This window comes from Artibeus jamaicensis, unplaced genomic scaffold (genome assembly GCF_021234435.1).
Source record: "Artibeus jamaicensis isolate MK-2021 breed Jamaican fruit bat unplaced genomic scaffold, CSHL_Jam_final scaffold_1964, whole genome shotgun sequence".
Taxonomy (NCBI): Eukaryota; Metazoa; Chordata; class Mammalia; order Chiroptera; family Phyllostomidae; genus Artibeus; species Artibeus jamaicensis.
This window is the reverse complement of record NW_026522030.1, coordinates 55,407,578-55,421,591: the sequence shown is the minus strand read 5'-3', so window position 1 is coordinate 55,421,591 and position 14,014 is coordinate 55,407,578. Positions and strand designations below refer to the sequence as shown.

At 39.0% G+C, this 14,014-nt stretch overlaps 1 protein-coding gene across 1 annotated transcript in view; it reads right to left on the bottom strand.

Moving 5' to 3' along the window:
* ADAMTSL1 (ADAMTS like 1) overlaps positions 1–14,014 on the bottom strand; it is a 948,619-nt gene that overhangs the window by 157,565 nt on the left and 777,040 nt on the right. Inside the window, exon 17 of the mRNA XM_053656510.1 lies at positions 13,489–13,699. Within this exon, the coding sequence (XP_053512485.1) occupies positions 13,489–13,699 (211 nt within the window). The remainder of the gene's footprint in view (positions 1–13,488; positions 13,700–14,014) is intronic.

Genomic DNA, 14,014 nt, shown 5'->3' with positions numbered 1-14,014 from the left:
AAGAATTCCATTTACTTAGAATAACCCTTCTTGTTATTACAGCCTTTTGCATGATTTCTTAAGTTCAGCCTTTTCTTATTTCTGTAAAATTCTCACTTCCAACCAACCAGTTATTCTATTATCAGATTCATTATAACTTTCATTGTTCAGCCCATCTTCAGAACTCTTTTATAACTAGACAACAAACCATGTGGATTACTGATTCCTAAGGATTCCTTAAACTCTGGGGTTGTGTTCCACACAATTCTTTTTATTCCATGAATTACTAAATTTCTTTCGTGAACTTAATGTAATTTTGTTTAAATCATTATTTTCTGAAGAAGTTTATACTGAGGAGTTGAAAATTTTAAATCTCAAGCTCTGATCTCTCCCCTATCCATACTAAACGTGTCCACTTACATGCAAACAGGCATCTTGACCTAAACATGTCTAAAATGGACTTTATGAGTCTGCCCCTCCAATATCACCTCAAATCTTCTCTCTCCTCAGTCTCCCCCACTCATTTAATGATGCTATATTCAAGACAAAGACTTAGAAGTTCTTGATTTTTCTTTTTTTCTCATTCCCTCTGCCCTTGATGCCCAATCTGTGAGAAATACTTTCAGATATGCCTCTAAAATAAGGAAGATTTTTCTCCACAATAAGTAACAAGTTGGGATACCATCATTTCTTGTCTAGCCCTATTAGTAAGCTTCCTAATGGGTCTTTCAGTTTCCAGTTTTTTCAGTTAGCTCCTCACACGGTAGAGATAGCGTACTCAATTTGGACAGAGCTCCCCTCTCTCCCTGATGGTCTTATGAAAACCCCATTGGCTGAACACAACGAGGAGCCAGAGTGGAAAGTCTACCTAGGTCAGCTTCCTGGACACAGGTGAAAAAGATTGAGAGGGGATGTAGAGAAACAATGGAAGATATTGAGCATATCATCTTATTTCCTACAGTCTCTTCTCCACTTGTTAGCAAGAGTGATGTTTTTGAAGCATAAATCATATTTCATAAACCCCCTCCTTAAAAAACTCCAATGGCTTCCCCTAGTGATTAGAATAACATGTTACTCCTCTAACCCCACCCTGCAAAGCCCTACATATTCTAGTCTCTGCTCTGATGGACCTTTAACACTAACTCAAATCCTTCCAACTTCATTCATTCACTCCACACAAAGTTATAAAATACCAATCATGTACCAAGTAGGGTTCTAGGTTCTAGCAATGAACAAGAAGCCTCACACACCTCTCCAATTTTGTCTCATACAATTCTTCTTCCCTGCTGTCATTGTTGCTCCAATGCCAAGCTTGTTTCTCCACTGAACCTTCCACACTTGCTTTTCTCTCTAATTGGACTATTTTTCTCTTATATCTCCATGTAGCTGAGAATTTCCTATCATTCAGGTTCAATTCTATTCTCTCATGCTTGGAGAGGCCATCTCTAACCTCCTCCCTAGAGTAGCCAAAGCAGTCTCTATCTGTTTACCTTATTTTATTTTATTTTTAAAATAGTCCTTTCAAGTAGCTGTCATCTCTTTCAGAAGTTGTAATTTACTAGCTCTATGAAGGAAGCAATTCTGCTTCTCTTATAGCTCATATTAGTGTTTAAGAATAACATTCAAAACTTTCCCCCAGTATAATATTGTTACATCTTTAATAAGAGACTTTAAGATTAGATGACTTCATCTCTAGTTTTTTTTTAATCCACATCCTTCCTCATTTTTTTCTCTTTAAAGTTAATGATTTGTTTGTTTCCCAGTAAAGAAATGGTCAGGATATGAGCTAAACTATAGAATGACATTTCATAACAGATGCTGGAAGTATGTGATATTTTGAAATGATCCATAAATACATACACTCTAGTGAAAATGCAGTGTATTTTTCTATGACAGAAGTAATGACTGGTTCATAAAATCATTATCCCCTAAACCTCAAAATGACATCAAACCACTTTTCTTCTAATTCTTTGATTGTAACTCATAGTAAATTCCCCCGTGGGTCCTACTGAGTTTGTTAGGCATAAAGAACATGCTCTTGAAGTTTCTGTTACCTGTGACTGACACTTTAGACACTTCACTAGTGATGTCAGATTTGTAGTAGTACAGATCTCTTCAGTGCTTGATGGCTAAAAGTGCCTTCTGAGGCACATGGGCTTCTATTCAGTTTGAATAAATGCTCCAAAAAATAAACAAGTAGTTGAATAAAAACTGTTCTCAAATTCAAGCTGTCAGTTAGAGCCCTTTAACAAATGTGTCAATAAGGAAAAATTGGGGTTAATTTTCTCTTTCAAATTGAGGAAGTAGATGACGAAAATAATTGGTCTTACTTCAAGGGTAGAGATGTAATAAAATTGTGCTATAGAGTGTGACCACTCACTTAAAATAACATAGCTGGGTTATTGACTTGTAGATAGGATCTGACTTAAGGGACAGACCTTCGATAATTGCTTGAAATGGTACAAAAGTCTGTGACATTATGATGACAAAACAGCTGCCAGAAAGTAAAAAACAAAAAACAAAACCAAAAACCAGTGTATCTGAAGTTTGATCTACAGTAGTCTCCTTTTATCTGCCGTTCCACTTTCCACAGATTCAGTTACTCACTGAAATGCTACAAAAATATCAAATGGAAAATTCCAGATATAAACAATCCATAAGTTTTAAATTTTCTGTTATTCTGAGTAGCATAATAAAATCTTGCACGACCCACTTTGTCCTGCTTGGGATGTAAATCATCCCTTTGTCCAGACTCATTATGATGTATAAACTCCCTGCCCAGTAGCATTTGGGTCATCAAACTCACCATGGTGGTGTCACAGCACTTGTGTTCAAGTAATCCTTGTTTTACTTAATGCCAAAGAGAAACTATAAAGTGCTTCCTTTAAGTCAAAAGGTGGGACCAATACAATGAGAGAGAGACAGAGGGAGAGGAAGAGAGAGAGACCCCACATTCACATAACTTTTCTCATAGTATATTATTATAATTATCCTGTTTTAACATTAGTTATTGTTAATACCTTAATGTGCCTAATTTATAAATTAAACATTATCATAGGTATGTATGTACAGGAAAAAACATAGTGTATATATGAGGGGGGGACCCCCCCAAAACTGGAATTATCTTCTGAGGGTGGGACCCTTGTAGTACAGGCTTCTACCACTAAGTGAGTGTTCTAGAAACCCATCTTTATCAAGTGTACCAGCTGGCACTGTGGTGAGAGTCTGCGTTCAGCTTCAGTGAATATTTTTTTGAAGCTCCTTCAAAGCATTTGCCCATTTCATGAAGGGTGCACCTGCCCACGCTGCACTGGGTGTTGAGCAGTTTTTGACCAAAAATGGCATGACTCCATGCCCCACCTTTCCTATTTACTGGATCTTGCCCCGAGTGACTTTTTTTTGTTTGTTTTGTTTCCCTGAATGAAAAAATGTCCTCAAAGGGAAACATGTTGCTGATGTGAAAGAGATGAAAAAAATGGAAGAAGCAGTAAAAGGCATCAAAATCGATGAGTTCAAAACCTGTTTTGATCAGTGGAAAAACATGTCTCAATAGGTATATTGCATCAAATGGAGAGTGCTTTGAAGGTGACTGAAGTTTAAACTTAAGAATAAATACACAATGTTTTATAAATAAATTCCCTTTTTTGGGTGCCACCTTGTAGAGTTCAGCACTATTTGCAGTTTCAGGGTCTACTGTGAGTCTTGGAACTTATCCCCTGCTAATGATGGAGGCTACTATACACAAGAAGCCCTTAGGAAATCCTCGGTGTCTGGAACTTCTGACTCATTCCCTGCCAACTTGCCATGGGCAGAGCTTTAGCTACAATGCAATGCAATTTACTTGTTTCTAGGCACACAGATGCCTTCTCTGCTCAGGCCTTCACTCTGTGAGCAATGCCTTGCATTTCTTTGTCCATCTAGAAACTCCTAAGACATCCTTGAAGGCCTAACTCAAAAGCTGCTTTTTCAGGATTGCCTCCTTAGAGCCTCTGCCTCATGGCCAATCAGTCACTTCCCACCCACCAGGACCTGGAAAGGCACTGCCTCTCTTTTGTTAGGACTAGTTGTTTGTGTCTTGCTATCTTTCTCTGCTTCCCTGCAGGCACGCAAAATTAGGCATCTTTTGAAGAAAGGGGATGTATTAATCTTTCTATTCCCCAGTGTTTTGTATAGATTCTGCCAAAGAGCATTCACTTCATTAATGTTTGTTGAATCTATGATTGGATGAATAAAAGAGCCCCAAATCCAGATGTTTAAAACACGTAAAACAAACATCCAGATGATGGGCTGAACATTCACCTTTTATTGAGCTGTTTTATCATCAGCCAGAACCTACTTCTAAGTAAGTCAGCAGTGAGTTTCAGCTGGGGCAGCATGTGCTCCTTTGGGTGCCCTGACCCTCCAGGTATGGTAGACAACCTCCTAGCTGAGTTAATATTCTCAGGAATATTGGTCAGTGTTTCTTAAAAGCCTCTCTCATCTTTGCTCAGAAAGTTTCCCTGGTGTGTTTATATAGCAGTGGACAAAAGTAGATGTACACTTATGAGTACTAAAAACACAGCTTTTTCTCGTATTAGTGTTTATTATTGTATTATTTTCCATACAAACAACTGTAAACCTACTTTTGACCCACCCTATACTGGTAAAAAGGTGTTTTTAGATGTTTCGTATTGTAGAAGATGAAATTTCAAGTTAATAAAGGTTCCGAGGTCTGTGAGGACTTTGTGGACCCGTTGAGAGGCCCTGGTCAGGGTGAAAGCTCTGCCATGAGAGGCAGACTGCAAAGAACAAATTTTTAAAAGAAACAGCAAGAGAAATTTAATAAAAATAAATAAAAATGTTTGCCTTTATAAATCATTTAAAATAATATTGTGGTATATAAAAGTAGATCTCTGGTAAGGGGTATTATTTTTAAATATGTGCCATAAACAGAATAAATAACAAAAATAGTATTATATTGCTTATCTTAGCTGCCATACATGTTCATTATATAAGGTCATGGATTCATTAGTCTTATAAGAAAAGTAAAAAAATATATACAATAAGGAGGATGCTTAAAAGTTATGATTCCATACGAAAATACAATGGCTCAAGGGACTTGTATTTTTTAAGTTTTTCCTGTAATCATCACATTAATAAATTCTTCTCATATTGACACTTTTGGTCTCATCTTGGTAGTTTAATTTACTGAGAGCCAAGTTCATTTCCTTGATACCTCAAGTCATAATATTGAGCCCAATGCAAAGTGACATTTATGTTCTCTTTCTAAGGTCAACTTTGCGGTTTTAACATAATACGCTCTTGCTTATAGCTTCTAACTCATTTCATTCAGTTTTTCATTCACTCATTCATTCTTTCACTAAACATTTTATTGGGCACTAGCTGAGTGCCAGGCACTCTATTAGGTGCTGAGGATTTAAGATGATTAATAAATGGTTACTATGCCTCAGGTATTTATTCAGTCCAGTTAGGGGGAAAAATTACTCTAAATTAAGTCTTTACAGAAAAGTTGGGGAAGGCCCAACAGAGGAGGTTGGCCAGGGAGATAAGCAGTCCATCAGAGTCAGGTTACATGTTCATAGACCCAGGGTATGGAGGACATGTCATGTTAAATAACTCTGAGGGGTCCTGAGAAGGTAGAGCATAGGTTTCACAGGGAAGGGTATTTGGGAAATGAGACTGAGAAGGCAGATAAAAGGCAGACTATGAAGGGTCTTGGGCATAATCTCAAGACTATGGGGCATCATTAAGAGTTTTGAAGGGGTGGGTTATGTGATTCAATTTGTACAAAATGACTCAGGCAGCAAAGGCCAATGGGTTCCAAAGACAACTGCCCTTTGAGATGTTAATAGTTGTGCCATGGAGAAAAGCCTTCCAGGTCAAGTGAGTTTAAATAACACCACACATGTTACTCCTATTTGGGGGTTTCACCCTCATTCTCAGCACATATTAATATTTTAAAGACTCGACAGAGGGCCTATAGTCAGAAACCATCCATACAAGATTGGGAAACAGTGAATGAGGGTGAAGCCAAGACAACACAGAGAGACCAAGTAAAAAGGCTGTTTGTAGTGGTTTGGTTAGTTGTGAAGACTAGAACCAACCCAGTAGGAGAAGGACTGGTAAAGAAGAGAACACTTGTGGTTGGGGAGGTATAGGAGGTGGAATTCACAGGATCTGAGGTGACTGAGTGTGAAGGACAAACAAGGCTGAAATGGCTCTGGTTACTAGCTACAGAATAGGCAGACAGTGCTGTCACCCAAACCGTAGGAGCCATGAAGAGGGGTGGGTCTGCTGGGGAAAGTGGCAGGTAGGCATGTTACCAAGCATGTTGTTAGACCTTTGGAATTTGAGGTAACCATGCTGTACTTGAGGCTGAGAGATTCAAACAGCAGTCAGAGGCAGTGCTTGGTATATAACAGAAGTGGAAACTGAGCCCAAAACAAATCAGGGCCCAGAGACACAAAGAAAATGAGGACTGAATCTCACTAAGTAAAGTTAAAAATGGGAATAAAATTTCCAGCCCACAATTTTGTGGATTAGAATGTCCTCAATCATCTAATTGCTTAAATTAGGAAGTACAAGGGCTTCAGAAGATATCTTCTGGGTTTAAAATTCCTGTTACTAGGTGAAGCATGGGGTTGCAAACCCACTAAAATTCAGAGCAATTTTTACAAAAAGCTTCCCGCTAGTAACGTTAATAACAGCAAAAGCCCTGCCAATGTGAAAGTTGACTTCTGATCTCTGTTTTCCTTACATTTATTGTTGATTCTAAAGGTAGGATGAGGTCCCCACTTTCTTATGAAAGATACTACTGAAACTGAGATAAACATCCTAAGAGATTTTTTTTCTTTCCTGATACAGTATTTTAAATAAACGTGGTCTCTATCTACTGAGGATTTGTATTTTAGTCACTGGAATATAACAAAAGTGATGGCTAAATTGACTCCTGCCAAAAGTCACTTCTCTAATCTAGACCAAAGTTATTCTTTTCCATGTGTGTGTTTAAATCTAGAAAATGAAGGTATTGATACTTAAGCATCTATAATTGTCATAAAATTATCTGTTTTTCTTAATATTACCGGTAGGGACTTTTCTCTCATACATCTTTTTATGCAGCTGAACTACAGGCATTTTGAATTATAACTCTGATTTAAAAAATAAGGTATATAGGGAAATGGCTGCATAACCACAGTTTTAAGCAAGGATTAAAATAGGGGCTGTGGTGAATATTGCAGTCTCTGCACAGATGTGTGTGGTATGTATGTACAGTTGGGTGCACATTATTCTGAACATAAGACATATGCGATGTAGAGAAATATAAGTTATGTTTCCGAGTGGACTCTCTACTTCTTTCAGTTTAACTTATCTATCTATCACCTTTCTCTTTTTTCTCATTTCTCTTAAGATTTTTAGAATAAAAATGAACACAGAAAGATTGATGCATACAAAGCTCATAGACAATGATGAGGAATGTGATGGTAGAAGGCAGATTTTGAATCTCAAGTACCTTGTGTTATTAGAGATTGATGCTTAGTCATCCCACAATATAGCAGATTATATTTGTAGATATACCCAAAGATATCTATGAATTAATCCTTGAAACCTTTGGGTATGCTACCTCACACGGTAAAAAGAACTTTGCAGATGTGATTAAGTTAAGCAGTTTGAAGGGGAGATGACCTGGATTATCCATGTGGGCTTGATGTAATCACAGTGGACCTTATAAGAGGGAGGTGGGAAGTTCAGAGCCAGAGAGGATGTAAGGACAGAATCAGAGGTTGAAGTGAAGCACTTTGAAGGGGCCATAAGCCAAGAAAACAAGGAGTCTCCAGAAACTGGAAGAGGCAAGGTAACAGATTCTCCCCTAGAATCTCCAGAAGGAATTCAGGCTTGCTAATAAACATCTTGATTTTAGCCAAGTGAGACTGATTTCAGACTTGTGACCTCCAGACCTATAAGACAGTAAATCTGTGTTGTTTCAAGCCACTTTCTGTGTAGTATTTTGTTATAGCAGCAATGGGAAACTAATACACAGGTTAACTGCCCTGGATATAGGCAGAAAATACTGAATTGTATGTAAATGGCTTATTTTGGAATTGGCATCAGATTTCCTCACAATTTAATGCTTTAGAGCAAAGCATTAAATGTACATACATGGTAAACAGGTCTTGGAAAGCTGCGTTGTGTAGGGAAAAGAGAAGGGCTCTTGAAGCATACAGGTCCCCTGTTTCATTCACTGGCTAAGTGACCCAGGGAAAGCACAACCTCTCTGAGCCTTTCCTTACAGGGTTGCTGTGGGAGACTGTTCTGTGTGGCATGGGCCCAGCTCCCACTCGAAGATGCACAGGACCCACACGCATGGATAGGTTCTCTCTTGTGGGAATCAGGCCTGCAATATGCCTAGGCCGCTTTGAGTCTTGCTTTTTGCTAAAAACTCCCTCACCTGGATTTGTGGCAAACATTTACTGCAAAATAACTTCTTAAAATCCATGCTAAACCTTCCAAGGAAGAGGGTAACCAGTTCAACCACTTTTGCCTTTTCATTTGCAAATATTCCTCTTCTGTGATGTGATTACCAGCATTGGCTCCTTTGTTTTCTATAAAAGGAACCTGTGCATAGTAAATGAGGACCATCATGTAATGTGCCAAGAAACCCAAAAAAGGCTGGTCATGGCAAGGGCCAAGGCTTTTGCTCCCCTTGAGAGAAAAGCCATGCTGTCCCTTTTCCTCCACTGGATTTGATAGGCCGTGTGAATGTCTCATTTCATCCATAATGATGCAGACACTGATGGTGTCTGCATCAGTTTGCTGTGGAGATTATAAGAGAAAATGAAATAGTAGTAGAATTTGTTCTACCATATGAAGTATAAATTCAGCCTCTAAGTGCTTCAGGTTCCTCATTAGTAAAATGGGGATGATCGTAGTAACTATCCCTAAGGATAGTGTTTGGTACATAGTGAGTGCTGCTCTTATTAAAGAGAAGCAGCTCCTGAAATGAAGCAGGTACCCAACAAGTGGACTGGCAGTCTTCCCATGTACCTTTCAGCACCACCCTGTATGCTTTCCACACCTGCACCGAGGGATATGGGGGTCTCACCGAAACTTGGTGATGGTCTAACTCAGAAGTCACAGGAAAGCACCTGTCCAGGTATGGTGGTAGATGACTGTTAAATGAGCAGCACTGATCATGAGCAGCATAGGACTTCAGTGTGGAGAATAGTGGAGGAGTCCTGGTAGAAGTGATAGGAGTCCTGCCCAACTTTGACGGGCAGAGGGGAGGGGAACTGTGTGTGGGAGAAGTGAGACTGGAGATGGGCAGGGGCAGGGGCAGGTTGCAGGGGGGTGGAGGCCTGACTAAACCACTGGGTTTTATTACATGACCATAGAGTATCACTGAAATAAATCCTAGTACAAGATTGTCATGGTCAAGGTGTGTCAGACTGACTTTTGACATATATAAAGTGGTCCCCAATTATGGTGTTGTGACACACCAGTCTGACACACCAGTGTGAGAGAGTCCCTTGTGAGGTGTATGTGATACGTTAATGATGATGAAGTATATTTAAAAATTTTTAGAGAAGATTCGGGAGACTAATACACTAAATATGTGTTTCAAAAGAAAACTGAACAATAAACAACAATATATTAAAGCTAAATGGGTAAAGCTAAGTATTTAATGAGTCCTTCAATAAAACCAGAGTTAAAAAACAAGGGACAAAATACTAATAGGTAGAACTGAAATAAAGGCCCTCTGAAAACCAAACGTAGAATTAGATTTCTGCTTCATATCTGCCTAATTGTTTCTAAAATAAAATTTTAACAGAAGTACTTGGACTTTATGCTAAGCCCCTTCAGACCTGCAGAATGTGTAAATATTGGCTATTTGCCATTTGTCAGGCAAATGTTCTACAAAGTACAGAGAAGGTTGCATTCTTAGCAGGTAAATGATGATTAAACTTACTTATGCCCTTTTCCCCCTGAAAGAAAAGCATACTGCGTGAAGTCAGTTCAAACAGGGAAGAGGGGGAGTTTCTGCCTTTGAGTGGGCCCAAATCCACCATCTACAGGGTAATCGGGTCTTCTTGAAATGAAGCATTTGGTCCCCATTCTCCTTTCCTTTCACATGAAAAAAGACTGAAAACTGGGTGTTGAAGGATTAGAGACCTCAGCACATCCTCTGCTAGATTCAAGCAGCTAAATGGAAAAGACCCTGTGAGTACACAGCAGGTCTCCTTGTCTCAGCAGGACTGCCAAGAACACCAGGGCTCACCGGGCAGATGGACTGATCAACAGCTGCTGTCCTGACTGACTACTTTCCTCAGGCAACAGTCAGTTGGCCTGGAGGCACATGTTACTCTTGACTTAGTCCATGTAGCATAAACAATGGCTTCCTTTCTTTTAATAAGTGGTAGTAATAGCTGGTTTTGCCTAAAAAACTTAACCAAAGAAGTAGGGTTCTATAAAATAATGTAAGAAAAATAGTCTATTTCTTCCACTAGGTTCAGAGAGATTCCTAGAAGTGACCAAAGATCCTTTAAACAGACCCTGTGCTCCAAATATTTAACAGGGCATTCCCACCCCCCAGAGGATAGACTCTCTGGTGGCTTTCACTTTCTATGTTCTTTATTTCTTGTTATGTTTTAATATTTTCCACAATTATTATGTACTGAGTAGGAAATAAGATATTTTTAAAGGTCCTAATGAAAATGTAGTCAGTGGCTCACTGGATGAATTTTAAAGAGCTGTTTATTAGTTTCCTGATTTGAAAACTGTACTTATACAAGCATACCTTGGAGATATTGCAGATTTCATTCCAGATCACCACAATAAAGCAAGTTGTAATATTTTTTGCTGGTGGAGGGCTTTGCCTTCAATTTGTTTTAGAAAAAGAAGAACAAAACCAAAAAGTACACTATCTGTGAAATGCAATGGAACAAGGTGTACCTGTACCCAACTTATCCCAAAGGCTTCTGACTAATGGAAGGAAATGAGAGGTTTTTAAAATAAATACATGTCTTAACAGGCCTGAGGTAGATGAAAAGTGGAAGAATAATTAAATCTTTGGAAATTCACTCTTTTTAATAGGGAGACTGGACACGGAGGTGGCGGTGGTAGCAAAAGACCAATAAAGATCCTGCATGTGGAAGTGCTCTAAAAACTTAGAGCACCAGAGGTTACCGCCATTATTCTCCAACACATGTGGCCATTGAAAAGAGGCTGGGGTTTCACACGCCCTTACTGCTAGGTCAGTGTGACCTATAACCACATAACAAACAGAGCAGTAAGACATAAAGTCAGAATTTTCAGGGCTTGTGGGCAGTATTCTTGATTTATTTATTCATTTTGTCATTCAATAAACATTCTATCCAGAATTTACTATGTACTTAATGGCAAAACAAGCTAATAATACAGGGACTTAATAGTATCACCAGTGAAGGTTCATTTGGTTGATTCTCCATCTTATCTGAGGGTTGGCATAGGTTATTGGTGCAGTTTTAGACCATGGATTCACTCTGGTTAAAGGCAAAAGTATAAATACACTAGAAACCAGGGGTTTCTAGACCAGGCTTTATGATCTTGAGCAAGGCCATATCTAGGCCACAGCTACCTCATCTGTAAAACAAAAGGGCTCATACACAGTTCTTGAGGGCACTTTCGGTCATGGTGATCTCCAACAAAGGGGTATGGTGGGAAGGATCACATAAACCTGGCTTGATGGTCAACCCTAAATTTGCTAGCTGTGTGAGCCTCAGTTTCCTCAAACCCCCAAATGAAGATAATGAAATCTACTTTTCACTGGATTCTAAGGATTGCTGTGAGGATTCAATGAGGTATATAATATATATTTCTTTTTCTAAAAAAATCCTCACCCAATGATATGCTTATTGATTTTTTTTAGAGAGAAAGGGAGAGGGGGAGAGAGAGAGAGACACTGATGTGAAAGAGAAACATTGGTTGCCTCCCATGTGCACCCTGACTGGGGATTAAACCCACAACCTAGGTATGTGCCCTGACCAGGAATCAGACTGTAACATTTTTTGGTACATGGATGACATTCCAATGGACTGGGCCACCTGGCCCGGGCTGTACTATATTTCTTAATAGAATGCTGTTACATTGATGTTCAAAATATGTAACATCCTCTTGACTTCCATAAACCATTACATGATTGCATGGAATTTAGCCATAGACATTTAAGCTCTAAAAGAAAATATATAGTCAATGTCTGTTTCCAGATGCTTTACATTTTAGCATTTTGCTCACTCATTACTATTTGATTTTTTTTGAGCACTTTGCTAAATCACAGCCCCGACATGGGCTGGGAGCAGGCGGGGGCTCCGGCACCTGATTGTGAAAAGCAGAGAGGACGTGTGGAAAGGGCAGCACGGAGGAAGGGGATGGAAGCCGCTGTCCTCTACCCCTGTCAGCTGGATAACCACATAATTTATCATTCTCATTGGGACACTTTTGAGAGTAAAACACTGTTTCAGTGAAACTGGGATCAATGTCCCCCTCACATTTCAGGCTTACTTTTTGTGACCTTTGATGTCACTTAAAGGTCCTGGGGCTGGAACTATGTATAATGTCCCATTGGGGAGGAAACTGCAAAATAAGATTCTACCCAAATAATCTAAAATTATTCTGCATTTTTAAAGGCATAAACATTAAGTTTGATAAATATAATTTTAGATAAGATACTATCATAAAATAGTTTTGCTTTTATTATTATGTGTGCTTTAGAGTGCAAAGTTTTCTGTAAAAGGACAGAGCAAATACTTTAGGTTTGGTGGGTCACATGGTCTCTGTCACAACCACACAGCTCTGCCCTTGCAGGGTGAAAGCAGCCATAGACAATACGCATGAAAGAATGGGTGTTGTTGTGTCCCAATTAAACTTCAGTTATAGTACCTGGCCATGCGCTGGGTTGGGCTTTGGGCTGCAGTTGCCAACCCCTGCTCTAAAACAATGGTTCCCAGACTTTTGGAATTTGTATGTCCAAAAAAGTAATTTAAAAAGTCTGAAATAAACTCAAGATTTATAAATTTTTATTTTACTAAGTAATTAGGTTAAAAAAGGAAAAAAATCATTGCTTAGTACCTTTATCTCTTAGAATTTTAATTAGCAAAAGTCTAGATGGCACAAATTCAGAACAAATTTAGCTTTATAAAAAACCTACCACATTGTCCTTATTTCTAAAATTTTTTATGAGCCTGATGAACTTTGTCATGAAGCCTGATGAACTTTTTATGAGCCTGATGAACTTTGTCAGGTTACTAGATGGTTCATTTGAGTTGCTTTTGGAGGTTACATGGCGTGGCACAGTAGAAAAAACATGGTGTGTAATGAAAACATCTGGATTTGAATAAGGTGGGGGAGTACTAAGAAGGGAAAATGAACTAAACTTGAACATTGCTTTAAGGGGACAAAACTACCTGAAGAGAGTGTCCCCTGTTCTGAACCACTGATGAAATCACAAACTCCAATGCTGAGAACCTCAGAACTCACCGGCTGCCACTGCACAGGGTACCAGTCTGGGGGGCAGTTGAAGCGGTTACAAGCTTGCACTGTGTTGGGCTTTTGCTGACGACACAGATCATCAGCCAGGATCACTGTTTCATTCATCTCTCTGGAGCGTATTTGGGAGCAGAAGACATCTCTGGTCTGCAGGCCAACTCCACAGGTGAGACTGCATGGACTCCACTTGCCAATTTCCCACCTGGGAAGAAATCAAAGAAGAAAGAGGATGCCCTGAGCACCTGTGCAGAGAACACTTCCCATGATATGAAATGTTCTGAAGTAAAACATCTAACTGGGAATAGAGTAAAAACACCTAACTGGAAATGTGGGAAGTTCCAATATAAGATTGGCTAGGAGTTCTATCCTAAGCTTCAAATCTATCCTTTCCCTTTATGCGCTAGCATTTATTTCAGATAAAACAAAGGGGGTGATATAATGGAACATCCAATTTTTATCCACAAAATCATCAAGAATGGACACAATCATGTTTATTTTGATGAAACATAAACTCCAT